Genomic DNA, 14,756 nt, shown 5'->3' with positions numbered 1-14,756 from the left:
CCCCATATTGGAGCCAGTGCCTTATTCATATGAAAGGCCTGTTTGATGATTGAGAGGGGTCCGCAGAATCTTATGATATCAATTAGAATATTCCGATGACTACTGGTTTGAAGATCTGTAAGACGCCAGTGGACTGGACACCTCCCCAGACACTGGCCTGGTCTCTCCCCCTACCGTGGCTACCGAGGTGAGAACCACATTCACAATGGTGGTGTGGAGGGCGCCTGAGGACCTTACGCTAACCTCAGTGTGGCAGTCAAGACAAAAGTCTTGAAGGAGGTGCTTAAGCCGGGAGCAGGGGCGTAACACAGGCCCCTGCAGCCCCCGCAGTGCGGGGGGGCCCTCACCCTCCAGGGGGCCCCGTCAGCACCGCACTTCTGCTGGGGAGGTCTAGATTGAGTCCGGAGGGGGCCCCTTCACGTACCCTGCAGGGTGGCCCCCTCAAGGTTTGTTACGCCACTGGCCGGGAGTCACCCATATGGAACCAAATCTAAGCTCTTTCTGACGTCCTACTCAGGCCTAGCCCAAGCCCTGCACAGCGGCTATTGTGCATAGAACAATTACCCGCCGCCATCACCCCACCTCAGGGGACCCCAATTTTCTCACCCAGCCCCACCCAGAGAGCTTGGAGGTTCAGTCCCCCACCTCCAAAGTCAACCCCAGCGCTTTCTCTAGCACTCCACTGGATAGGGAATCCAAAAGGCTGAATACCTTTGGGAAGAGAATATTCTTTTGTGTTGTCCTGGCACTGCTCTTGGTGAACATTGCATGCCTTCTGGGGCGATACTACCATACAGTCTGGGACTCAGTTGCGCAAGTGCTGCCCATAGCCTCGGAGGAGACCCGAGCCATACTTTCTCAAGCAATTGCTGATGTGAGGGATGCAACCAAGTTAAACATAAGATGTGGGCTGGACACGATGACTCACTGGGCAGAGCAATTTACTCGTCGGTGGCTCTTAGATGCCGTGCTTGGCCACTGGCTTTTCAGGTGATATCCAAGCATCGATCATGGGCATGCCCTTTGATGGCTCTCATTTGTTTGGAGAGAAGGCTGACTTAGCACTAGAGAGCTTTATGGACATCATAGCTAAGGCAAGGTCCTTGGGCCTTTTCATGGCCCCTTGCCAACCCCAGTCCACCTTCCGCCCCTTTGGTGGCTAGGGGAGGGGCTTCCAACTGAGTCTTTACACACCCAGCCACCCTGGCCAGCAAACCACACAATCTTTTCCGGGCCGATGACACGGTTCCCACAGACCACACAGACCTACACTCTCTCCTTTGTGACCACCCCATGCCACTTACTTATGACAAACTGTCGAAGGACCACCTATCCTTGCTCTGTCAGGAGGTGTTAGCTCTCTTCGCCAAGGGAGCTATAGAAAAGGTGGTAGCATCAGAAGTAGTTTGTGGTTGTTATTCCCGCCACTTTCTGATGGCCAAGAAGGATGGAGTATATGAGAATATGGTGAACCGCTGTACTCCAGGGTAAACAATGTTATCCACAAGTAAATATTCTTGATAGGTATTAGGTGCTCAGGAAAACACCTTCTGAGTCCAAGAGGTGCTGCAAATCTAAGAACAAGAAAGCCTTACTGGTAGTAAGGACGGATTCCTGAGCACTCTGGGATGCACAATGGTGCGTAATGTAAGTTATGCACACTATTTGAAATAAATGTCTGTAGTCATGGTATTTTGAATGATTTACTTCATCCTACATCCTTGTCTCTTTATCATCTTTATTATCTAGATTCCCCCTGAAGAAGTGCAACCTTTGCACAAAATGCATCGGGGATTATTTAACCTATGGAGTTAAAATTACCATTATAACCTTCGGATTCATGTTTTGAATTATACCGTCACCATATGATGTAATATGGAAGATGATTGATATGTTGAACTATATCGTTACCATGGATAAATCCTTGAAGTAAATCATTCAAAATACCATGACTACAGACATTTATTTCAAATAGTGTGCATAACTTACATTACGCACCATTGTGCATCCCAGAGTGTTCAGGAATCCGTCCTTACTACCAGTAAGGCTTTCTTGTTCCAAGAAGGATGGAGGCCATCGTCCTATCCTAGAGCTGCGCCTTCTCAATCTCTTTCTGAAAAAGGAGAAATGTAATATATAAACATTTGCCTAAGACCTGTCTGCCTTAGACCCAGGAGACTGGATGGTATCGCTAGACTTACAGGATGCTTATTTTCCCATCCCTGCTCACAGATGTTACCTGTGGTTCACGGTCAGCCAAGAGCACTTTCAGTTTTCTATGCTTCCCTTTGGCTTTACCAGCACCCCTCAGGTGTTCACAAAAGTAACGGCAGTGCTTGTAGCTCATCTGCCGAGGTCAGGAATTCCAGTCTTTCCCTATCTCCATGATTGGCTGTTGAAGGCCGGCTCGCCCCAGGCAGTCGTCTCCCACTTTCAGACTGTGGCAAACCGTCTGCGCTTGATGGAGTTCACTATTGACATGCCAAGGTCACACCTTACTCTTTCTCAGATGCTCCCTTTCATCGGAGCTGTTCTGGACACAGTGCAGTTTCGGGCTATCCTCCAGAGTGGCGAGTCCAGGATATTCAGGCTATTATACTGATGTTTCGGCCTCTATCCTGGATTTCAGTGAGACTGACTTTGAGGCTGTTGGGCCTCATGCCCTCCTGCATCCTACTTGTGACGCATGCCATTTGGTATATGAAGGCTCTGCAGTAGGACTCGAAGTTCCAGTGTGCACAACATCAGCGGAATCTCTCTGACATGGTCCAGTTCTCTAGGGAACTGCAAAAGACCTACATTGTTGGCTAAAGAATCATGATTCGGTAAGTGGCAGACCCCTCTCTCTTTCCCAACAAGAGCTAACTGTAGTAAGAGATGTGTCACTTCTGGGATGGGGTGGCCATCTAGGAGAGGTAGAGATCAGAGGGCTTTGGTCTCCTGTGGAATCCAAATCCCACATCAACCTGTTGGAGCTCCGATCAATCCGGATGGCATGGAAGGCCTTTCTTGCTTCAATCAGTGGAAAGCTGGTCAGGTATTCACGGACAACACCACCGCCATGTTGTATTACAACAAACAGGGCGGGTGGTGGATCCTTAGTCAAGAGGAACTGTCAGTGCATATCCCTGGTGGTACAGCACCTAGTGGGCTCTCGGAACACCAGGGCAGACAAATTCAGCTGTCAATATCTAGCGGATCATGAATGGTGTCTCCATGTGGAGGTGGCACAAGGTCTCTGCCAAGAAAGGGTAGAGCCTTGGTTAGATCTGTTTGCCCCATTCTAGAAAATGCAATGTCAGCAGTTTTGCATAGTGGAGTTTCGACGGCTGCTCTCGCTCGGAGACAATTTTCATCTTGAGTGGATCTCAGGCCTACTGTAAGCCTTACCGCCAATACCATACCAGTCCAGAGTTCCAAGAAGGTTGGGAACGACCGGGCCCAAGTCCTTCTTGTGGCTCTGGATTGGGCACGGAGAGTCTGGTATCACAAGCTATTGGGCAGGAGTAGGGGTTCTCTAATGAGGCTGCCTCTTCGGGAGACTCTTCTGTTGCAGCAGCAGGGCAGGGTTCTGCACCCAAAACTGAAAACACTCTGTCTTCATGCATGGAGATTGAGCTGTGACAGTTGACAGATTTTGATCTTCTGCCCAAAGTCTGCAATGTTATCTTGGCAGCCAGCCTTCCCTCCGCCAAAACGGTATACACCTGCTATTGGAGAAAGTTCATGGCATGGTGTACAGACAGATTGACCCTCTTTCTGAATCCCTTTCCCAGGCTCTGTTCATTCTTACATTAGCCCAGTAGGGCTCTGCTTTGGGCACACTGAAAGGCTATTTTTCTGCCATCTCTGCATTTCTGCAGTTGCCAGATCAGCCATCACTGTACAAATCCTCTATTCTACAAAGGTTTTTGAAAGGCATCTAACCCGTTTCACCTGCACCCTTCTAATGTGTGCTCCTTTCAAGCCTCTATTTAACTGCCCGTTCAGGCTTCTCACAAAAAAATGGCCTTCTTAGTGGTGATAGTATCTGCCTGGAGGGTCAGTGATCTACAGGTACTATCAGCACATCCTCTGTACCATGATCATCCATCCAGATAAACTGGTCCTTCACATTAGACCATTCTTCCTACCAAAAGTGGTAACTCCCTTTCATGTAGGCTAGTCCGTCACTCTGCCTACCTTCTATGCTCTGCTTCACCCCTCTAAAGAAGAGGAGATACTCCATCAGCTGAACCCAAAAAGGGCAACCTTGACTGCACAAAACAGTTCCCGGTGGACGATCAACTCTTCGTGAGCTACTTCGGAGCCAAGAAAGGGAGGACAATGCAGAAATAATGAGTGGTGCTCTGCATCAAGATCTGCTACACATTGACCAAAAAGTAACCTCCTGAAGACTTGCAAGCTCATTCTGTTAGAGCCAAGGCTGTGATTACTGTGTTAGCTTGTGGAGTTCCTGACCTGGATATCTGTCATAAAAAGCAAGTAGATGTGCTGTTCCTATTGAAAGGTAGGTCAGTAAATTCCTGAGTGGTTAGGTCCGAGGGATCTGATCCTTCAGGATCAAAAGCCTTCACACACCCCAAGGGGTGTCATGCTTCATCATCGGGCAGCTTCTCATTCGGCCGGCGCTGCAATGCCCAATGGGCCCCACGAGGGGGCTCTTTGCCTGAGTTCTTTTGAGCCGCCGTTTGTGAAGTGAGAGTATGGTGGTGAGGGAGTAGAGAGCTAAGGATTAAAAATAACTCTTAGGTAATTAACGATTAAGTTTAATGTGTTAAATATATGTTTAATATGTTATAAACAGGTGTAGGCCAAGGTGGGAATAATGGTCCACTTTAGCTAAAGGTATAGTTAGTGGTCAACATGTTTCTTGCCGTTTAAGTCTTGAAGAATCAAGGCAATTCGTCAGGACAGTGAAAAACAAAAAAACGAAACTACTCCTAATGAAACAGCCTGAGGCACATATCTTGTCTAATGCCCTGCTGTCCCACACGCAAAATGATATAGAGTATACTTTTTTTGTGATAAACAAATGTACCCACGGCAAGATACAAGGGGCAATGCTCCAATGAGCACGAGCGGAGTTGCGCAAAGCGTTGTCCCGCGGTTCCTGATAGCCACAGACAGCGTGCGACCTACCCGTTGCTCTGCTGGTGCTCGAGTGTCCCTCGGACCTGACCACTCAGGAATTTACTGACCTACCTTTCAATAGGAACGGCACACCTACTTGCTTTTCAGTTCTCCTTGGGGGCGTGTGTGCTGCACCTTTATTTAGCCCTCTGTCCCTCCTTGTGATTTTGCTAGATATCTGTCAGGCAGCAACGTGGGCTTCATTGCACATGTTTACGAAGCACTACTACCTGGACAGCCAGATCTGGCATGACGGTTACTTGGCCCGTTTGGTCCTAGAGGACCTTCGAGTCTAATCCATATGGCTGGCCCAACTCCAGGGAAGTATTGCTTTGATATCTATTCTAAGGTAAGGAATCTGCGGCTAGAAGTCTCTATGAGTTGAACAAGCCTTAAAAATGTGGTTGTTAAAATATGCCTTTTCTTATTGATCCCTAGTTCTATACCCTGAACTGTCTCATACCTGCCTAAGCATTCACTAACACTCTTATTTACCACCATGAAACCTTTGGTGTGTGAGCACTTAATATGTAGAAAAGAACATAACAGAACTATAACTCATTAAAATAACATTCACCACACCGACTGCACTGCTCCACAAAAATGAATCAGAGTCTACTCTATGACTAAAACGTTTGTAAAGTCATATAAGTTCTCGGCAACAGTAACACTTACTGTATTTACTTATGTCTAGTTGTTGCCTGAATCATTTGTGCATTTTTCTCTGTGAAGCTCTCTGTCTCTAAATTTATATTTGTACCACTTTGTGCCTTTCTTTTTAGGGCTCGGCCTACGTCACCCCTGCGTCAGCAGGGGGCAGAGCTCCGAGCTCCTATTGTTAAGGGCTTTCTGACTCGTGCAGGAAAAATTCCTTAGTGCGCGCGATTTTTCAGTACTTTTAGTTCCAATCTGAATGGTAATTGGTTCTCGCTGTGCCGTGTTTATAGTAGTCGTAACGCAATAGGCCATATATTTTACTCGTGGGGCACTTCCTGAATATCGTCTGCGGTTATGCGCAGGGCCGTCCATAAATTTTAATTAGGAGCTGTCAGGGAGCCGCTGTAATGGAATCCAGATGCTCTGGGCGCGTTCACCATTCTGCAGTGCGTTTGGAGGGCGCGCGTTCGTGTGCATCGTTTCATGTGTAAGTGTATACGGTATGGGCTACGGTATGGCAGAACACAATTTGATTCGTTATCAATTTTCACCTTTTGCAAATCAATGAAGGGTCTAGTGTTTTGACAACTCGTATAGAAGTAACCGTGTTTATGTATACATTTCTGGCAGAAGGCTAAAACGTGCAAACTGTCAGTCCTCTCTGGAAGCTGTTACAAAATATGATTTTACAAAGAGGCAGTGCAGCAGGTGCAGTGGCACCAGTGTGTGGCGTAGTTACCATTCGTGGAGCAGGTGAGGTGTTATTAGTGTTACTTAGCTATGAATGCGCAGCAGGTGCAGTGGCACGAGTGTGGCGTAGCTATCATTGGTTCAGCATGTGCAGTGGTACCAGTGAGTGGTAGCTACCATTGGTGGAGCCGGTGCAGTGGTAGTGTTGCTTAGCTATGATTGTGCAGCAGGTGCAGTGGCACCATGGTAGTGTTGCTTAGCTATGATTGTGCAGCAGGTGCAGTGGCACCAGTGTGTGGCGTAGTTACCATTCATGGAGCAGGTGAGGTGTTATCAGTGTTACTTACCTATGAATGCGCAGCAGGTGCAGTGGCACCAGTGTGGCGTAGCTATCATTGGTGCAGCATGTGCAGTGGTACCAGTGAGTGGTAGCTACCATTGGTGGAGCTGGCGCAGTGGTAGTGTTGCTTAGCTATTATTGTGCAGCAGGTGCAGTGGCACCAGTGTGGCGTAGCTATCATTGGTGCAGCATGTGCAGTGGTACCGATGAGTGGTAGCTAGCATTGGTGGAGCTGGTGCAGTGGTAGTGTTGCTTAGCTATGATTGTGCAGCAGGTGCAGTGGCACCAGTGTGTGTCGTAGTTACCATTCGTGGAGCAGGTGAGGTGTTATCAGTGTTACTTAGCTATGATTGCGCAGCAGGCGTAGTACCACCAGTGTGGCGTAGCTACCATTGTGCAGTAGGTGCAGTGGCACCAGTGTGGCATAGCACCATAGGTGGAGCAGTTGCAGTGGTAGTGTTGCTTAGCTATTATTGTGCAGCAGGTGCAGTGGCACCAGTGTGTGGGAGATGGCGTTGTGTAGCAGGTGTAGTGTTATCAGTGTTACTTAGCTATGATTGTGCAACAGGTGCAGTGGCACCAGTGTGGCGTAGCTATCATTGGTGCAGCATGTGCAGTGGTACCGGTGAGTGGTAGCTACCATTGGTGGAGCTGGTGCAGTGGTAGTGTTGCTTAGCTATGATTGTGCAGCAGGTGTAGTGGCACCAGTGTGGCGTAGCTATCATTGGTGCAGCATGTGCAGTGGTACCGGTGAGTGGTAGCTACCATTGGTGGAGCTGGTGCAGTGGTAGTGTTGCTTAGCTATGATTGTGCAGCAGGTGCAGTGGCACCAGTGTGTGGCGTAGTTACCATTCGTGGAGCAGGTGAGGTGTTATCAGTGTTACTTACCTATGATTGCGCAGCAGGTGTAGTACCACCAGTGTGGCGTAGCTACCATTGTGCAGCAGGTGCAGTGGCACCAGTGTGGCATAGTCACACACACCACCAGCCATCAGTGCACGCATCAATTGTTAACACATCCACAATTAACTATTGTAGCAATCTCAGTATGGTACACTTTACTTTTAAACATATTCATGTAAAGCACAGCATGCCACCATTGCTACAATTCAAATCTAACCCACATAATTCCACTACACACCACATGCACACACTCCATAACACATGGCGAAAAGACATTGCCATTTACAATGCCATTAGCTCAAACTCAAATAAATCCGAGCCCGATTGCATTTCCAATGCTTGTTTTATTAATGTAATATTTCGGTCTTTCGTGCATTATGAGCTCTATTTAACAAATCAAATACAGAAAAAAATAAATAAAAATGTTGCTCTTAAAGAAAAGCAATTTCTAGATGGTAAAGAATCCAAAATGCTTCAGACCTGAAAAAATGGACCTTGTCCCAGGAGCATTTATATCCCACTGTTCCCAGTAGTTAAAACGTATTGTTTTCAAACCAATGTGCATAGCGTCTAAGATCTGATCTTGTACAGGATCCCTCTAGTTTTCCTATATGTAAATACTTAGGCTTTTAGACCCAGGATCAATTGTGTGAACGCTGGAGGAAATGCTTTTCTACTGCAAATCCAAAACAAGCATTGGCATAGCCAATATGTCTCCGCTTTGGGACCTTATAAGTGTGTAGCTATGCAGCACATTATCCTGGGTGCTGTGCCGCCAGGGATTGAAGAGTTATACAATTACTACACACTATGTTTTTTACAGTGTGTGTGTTAGAGTGCGCTATTCCAGTGGGTGTGGCCAATGCCTAACCGCACCAAGAGCACCCAATGAGTAATGCATTGTTTACAGTCTCTGTCTGACTGCCCTGAGCTCACGATACACTATTTACAGAGTGTGTTTTGTGTATGCCGTGAGCACATGATACCAATTGTGCAGGAGTAGTTATTCCTGCGGCTACACCGAGCTGACAATGCATATCTTCATCATGAAAACAGCGAAATACCTATTGGCTAGGTCAGTGCCCAGCCTCTCAGTGCAAACATAAACATAGTGAAAGATGCAGTTCGTAATGTAGTGAATAGTTTGCAGTCAGATATTCAGGAGGAAGGGTGTGTTTTGCTAAAGTTACACAGGGAAGTAGTGAGTTGTATCTGTGAGCCAAAGATGGGGGAGCTGGGAGGAGCATTTACTGTTTGTGTGCCTTGAAATACCACGATGGACACAACTGGGCAGTACAAAAGTCTGAACGCAGAAGCCAAATCTGTCTAGAGTGTCTACACCCAGTGCCATAAAACAATGTCAGAGGCAGATGAAGGGGGGGCATTGTCAACTTTGTGGTCTTAGCCACAACACCTTGTGTGACTAGCGTTGCACATGATAAGGAACCCAATGTTGGTAGTATGGAATTGGCAGGGTACCGTGGCCACTTACTGCTTTTTGGTGCCACAAAATGCATTTAGAGCATGCAGGCTCTTAGGGAAAGATGGGACGCTGGGTCGATGCTTCCGCTCCAGAGATTAAATTATAGTGCCATAGTTTTTTCTGTGTCATGCATTGCTCAATACAGGGGTGAGAGAGGTGGAGAAACACACCTGTGACTTGTACTTTAGCCAGGTTGTCAATTGATTTTGTAATATTTTCCAATAGCAGAGCTGTGCCCCCAGGTTCAGAATGAGTTTAGATAGTTTACTGTAAGTAATCACACTCTTGCAATAGGTTTATGTGACACCATCGAATAGTCTTGTCTTTTTAGCCAAAATAACATTTGGATTATGGGACTTGTTGGTTTGTTTGTCCTAGGTATGCCCCCCACTGAAATCCCAGTATGCTGAGTGTTAGCTAAAAATACTGGCTAGAATGGTGCACATGACAGCTTGGCAGCTATGCTGCCTCGGAGGAGTTATGAGTGAGCACCCCTTGTTTCCCGAGTGCTACGAAGCTGCCGATCTGTGGCAGCAAGCCCTATGAATAACAAATAGGAGCAAGAGATTTTTTAAGCTTGTTCTAGCACAATGCTTGATCAATGCCTTAAAAGTGCATCCAGCCATACTCCGGTGAAGGTACTATGTTTATGAGCTTTTTCGTGATCTCCACTAGTTCTGTAGTTTGCAGAACAGTTTATTTCCATATGTGTCACTGAAGTGGCCTCATGTACATTCATCTTCCTCCTGTTGCTCATGAGTCAAAGAGAAGTGTTATTGTCTGGGAAGAGGAGATGCAGGATGGGAACGTGGAACCGGGTTGATGAGACAGTGCCAAGAACATGAGTTGAGTAAAAGAAATGAGAAGCATAATTCTCCGATGCCTGGGGGCAGGCAGCACATGATGCAGGGCCAGCACAAGGTTGAGGTGTGACCGCATTTCTCCGGGATGCGCAGTCCATTAAATGTAAATCAAGCCCCGCCAGTTCCTGCCTGTGAGGGAGCCTCCGCTGGGCGAAGGGAAGAAAGCCAGCCAGATATGCTGGCTATGAAATGTCTGCCACTTGCCAGGGAGGGGAGGCATATGCTCTGTGCAAGAAAAGGTCTGAAGCGGAAGGGGGACAAAAAAACAGACAAGAGGACGGGTGGAACAGGGACTGAGTGGTAGATGAAACAGGGATTGGGGAGGGTATGCGAGGAGGAAAGGTAGTTGAAGGCAGTTTCATAGAGATGGTGATCGATAGGAAACAAATCTTTTTTTAACGCTTTGCAAACACATGCTCACATTACGATGTACCAAAACAATACAAAGGAGATTCATGAATACAAAGGAGATTCATGATTCCCTGAAGCTAAAGCAGCTTCACTGAGATCGTGATCGATAGGAAACAAAGCTTTTTTTAAACGCTTTGCAAACACACGCTCATATTAAGACGTAACAAAAAAAAATACAAAGGACAGTCACAATGCCTTTAAACTGCCATGAGGAACCTATCAAAGGTAAGCTTGGAAAAAGACTAGCAAGAAACAAAGAAAATAGTGCGCAGACACGCACGCATAAGCATCAAAGTGGAAAGATACCAGTAGTTAGGGGCTGCTCTGTGGGAGGAAACAACTGACAACTAGGAGGGACAAAGAGGAAAGATTAACCACTAGTAAGCAAGCCTTTTTAAAGGACAATCAAACTCAAAAATAGAAAGCAATGGACGTAATGTAAGCCCACAAAATGTATACAACATGTCTCGAAGAGACAGTGCAAACGCTGCCTAGGCTCCACCTAAAAGGGCAGTCCACCACCCTATGCTGTGAGTTAGAAGAGTAATCACTTTAAATTGATTCCATTTCTAAAATCTTCCTTTTTCCGTAAAACCAATTCTAGTGACAGCTAGGCAGTGTCTTTCTGTTTCAGTGTCAATAAACCTTGGTGAAAAATAAGGGTCAGGCCTATTGGAGGTGGACCCATTGTGCTCTTCTCATTCGTGCCATGATACCAGGCTGCAAATGCACATAAATTTGATATCGCCTGACATTGGTGGCCTCCGTCTGTACTGGCCATATTAGTGTTGCATCGGTGACGGTAATAGTGCTTTCTACTCATGGGGCTTCGGTTTAATTAACAAGCCCTGACAACATGGTAAGTACAACTAAAGGTCACCCACATTCACACAGTAAGTAAAACACCCAGGCAACATACAAACATTGGCAAATATCAAGTGACAAATTAAATATTAGATAATAAAGCACTCACTAAGTTAGCACAGAAAGTATAATTTAATAAATTTGATAAAAAGTGTCACGAAATAAATCATTGACATAATTACTATTTAAAAGAAAATATAAAAAATTTGTTTCAGTAGATATTCAACAGCTGCACATTATTTGTTTATATAGTTGTACAGTACAGTAGGGAGATGGTTTCTGTCTACGCGTTTCGACACGTTGAAAGTGTCTTCTTCAGGACACTACCATCTTGTTGCTAAAAGATAGATAAACAATATTTAAAATTCCTCTGTGCTTAGCAGTGCTCAATAGTCAATGCATTATACTTGTATTTAAAAAGCCAATGATTTGATACAATAATATGATATACCGCATAACATCAGTTCATTCTATATTCGTTATCCTAGAGAAGCTATTGACCGGTCCAGAGACAATTATAACAGTCCGTTCATTCTATGTTCGTTATCACAGTAAAACTATTGACAGGACAAGGTACAATTTAACCAGACAGTTGCCATATTTTCATACAAAAATACATGATGAGAAAAACAGAAGATATTCAGAGACCAAAGAAAAAGAAAGAAATTAGTGCATAGGTATTTAAACAGAAGGAAGGGGACTATAAAAGCTGGTGTATCTCCAAATACTAGTTTGCTTATATTTACTGGTTTGCTTATCAGGGGGTCCTTGTTGTCTACACATACAGGTCGAAGCCAGAAATTAGGAGTAAAACAGGCACAGTAGATGAGAACAATCTTAAATTGGGAAAATCCGCTAGAAAAATAGGCTCTCAATTATGCATTAATTAACAAATGGAGCTGACAAACAATTCAGTTCTTCCTAGCTCAATTTAAAAGAATAGAGCTTACGGTTTAGGTGTGCAGGCTGTGGAAACACGGATGGTTCCAGACATAAGGAGGGTGTACTAATGCCTGTAGCCAAACTTTAAATTGCTTTCAAATATTTCCCATGCCAGTCATGAAGTGGCACTTTTCTAACTTTGCAGGAATTGGCGAAGGACAAAAGAGTACAAAGGAGCTGAAGGTGTGTTTAGTTATTCTAATGAAAGAGAGATTGCAGAGCTTACTTAACAATTACACACAACATAGAATCTAGTAATCAAATGTTTGTGGCAAAACGTTCAAAAAGAAAAATTACAAATTTTGTTTAGTGAAAGAAAATTGCCCACGCTCTAAATAGGGGAAATGAGACAGCATATGTTTCTACTTGCCAGTTATTTATTAATAACTTTTGGAAAGAGGACTTTCCAGGCAATTAGTATGCTCCTAAATCTGGGGTGTACCTGCATCCAAAAATACTGTGTTCTGCGTCAGCGACCTGGCATTGGGGCTGCGATTCCAAACTTGAGTATTTACAGTGACATTAATCGTTGTCAAGCTGAACTCAGAGACCGCTTCTTTTAGCTGCAAAATGATAAGAACCATGATTATATCAGGTACTTTGTATTCAGTGCATATTAGAAGGAATAGATGTTTGAAAATGTGGCCAAAATTCATATTTGCCCAGCTTCCTTTTGCAGCTCAGAGGACTACATGATGTGTAAACCTCCACTTTCAGTGTGAGGAGAAGGTGGAAACCGCTGAATATTTAATCTAGCTCTGCCCACAAAGCTCTGCCTAAGTACTTAAAGCCCATGTTCACTGAAGAAAACCTTCATACTTCCTGTTATATCTGATCCTCAGGGGACCCAGAGATTTGGTTTAAAATTATTTTCTGAACATCTTCACTTAAAATTCGAGTTTTAAACCTGATAATATAGAGAGGATGCTATTGTTTAAATGTCTATCGTGGAATGATATACACGCCACATGATGCTATTATGTATATGATTGCTGTTTATGCATACATGCGTACATGTTACTCATTCATATTTTTCTCCTGTAGGGTTATCAGGTCCCAAAAGGCTGGAGCGTGATGTACAGTATACGAGACACTCACGAGACTGCACCAGTTTTCCAGAACCCCGAAATGTTCGACCCAGACCGATTTGGTCCAGACAGAGATGAGGGCAGAGCGGGACGCTTCAATTACATCCCTTTTGGAGGCGGTGCCAGAAGCTGCATTGGCAAGGAGCTAGCACAGGTCATCCTCAAATTGCTTGCCATTGAACTGGTAACCACTGCCAGGTGGGAACTGGCTACTGCCAGCTTTCCTAAAATGCAGACTGTCCCCATTGTGCACCCCGTTGATGGACTTCACCTTTACTTCCACTTTCTAGGCAGCAGCAAAACCAAGCGGGCAGCACAGAAAGAAACCTAATTTGCCAAAGAACCTTCTCCCCAACTGTAGGCACTAGAGATCTTTCAAACCTTGCTTCATTTTTGTCCATGTTAAGTTATTGTACATAAGGAAGCACTATAGTTTTCTGCGATGTGTATTATTTGTGAACCGGAAACTAATTATAGTAAAGACCAAACAGCTATTTATAATTGTCTATTTATATGTATTCACATGTAACGTGATGGACAGTGTTTATTCTCATAAGCTCTTTTAGTGAAAAGTTCTGTACTCGAATGTGTTCAAATATGTGTACTCTGTATAGTAACTATCTGTGAAATAAAAAAAAAAATATTTGACATTTTGTACCATTACATATTTCTGCAAATACTTTCTAAACATTTGTAATGTATGGTTGATTTATAGAGCATTGCTTGTCAACCATGAGGTTATCCAGGGGCTGAATAGGTGAGAGTAAGAATGTGGTGATGCATGGCCTAGGTAAATGCAGTCTCAATGGTTCAGCAAGAAAACAAATTGCAAAGCCAGGTTTTCAGCTTAATGCAGTATTCAAGAAGTGAGGAGGAGGCCCTGATGTGCTAGGGGAGGCTGTTCCAGCATTTGACGGTTTAGTAGAACAAGGTTAAACCCCCTCGTTGTGCTTCTATGGATGTGAGGTGTCTGCACAAGTGAGAGAGATGCTGAGCAAAGTTGCCTGGGGGGTTGCTAGAAATGAAGCCAGTTATTGAGGTATGCGGGTACCATGTTGTGTTGTGACTTGAATGCGTGTTTGGGAAGTTTGAACTGGCAGCACTTTTAGATGGGGAGCTCGTAGAGCCCTCTGTGGAGGGGTGTGTTGTGAGATTGGAGCAGATGGTCCAGGACGAGTAGGTAGTGGCGATTTGGATGGTTTGAAGTCTGTGAAGAAGATGAGTTGGGATGCCAGCATAGAGTACATTGCCGTAGTCCAATCTGCTTGTAATTAGGGCCTGTGTGATGATACGTCTAATGTCCAGTGGGAGCCACATTTTGCATAACATGTGGAGGATATGAAAGAATGAGGAGATGAGGTCGTTGACCTGGGACTTCATGG

At 45.0% G+C, this 14,756-nt stretch overlaps 1 protein-coding gene across 2 annotated transcripts in view; it reads left to right on the top strand.

Moving 5' to 3' along the window:
• Positions 1–13,994, top strand: part of CYP26C1 (cytochrome P450 family 26 subfamily C member 1) — a 179,020-nt gene extending 165,026 nt beyond the window's left edge. For both annotated transcript variants that reach the window (XM_078641136.1, XM_078641135.1), the window contains one exon: positions 13,331–13,994. In XM_078641136.1, coding sequence (XP_078497262.1) covers positions 13,331–13,705 — 375 coding nt within the window. In that variant the 3' untranslated portion in view covers positions 13,706–13,994. The remainder of the gene's footprint in view (positions 1–13,330) is intronic.
• The last annotated feature ends 762 nt before the right edge of the window (positions 13,995–14,756 follow it).

The sequence above is a fragment of the Lissotriton helveticus genome, chromosome 5_1 (assembly GCF_964261635.1).
Source record: "Lissotriton helveticus chromosome 5_1, aLisHel1.1, whole genome shotgun sequence".
Taxonomy (NCBI): domain Eukaryota; kingdom Metazoa; phylum Chordata; class Amphibia; order Caudata; family Salamandridae; genus Lissotriton; species Lissotriton helveticus.
This window is presented reverse-complemented; position numbering and strand designations above follow the sequence as displayed.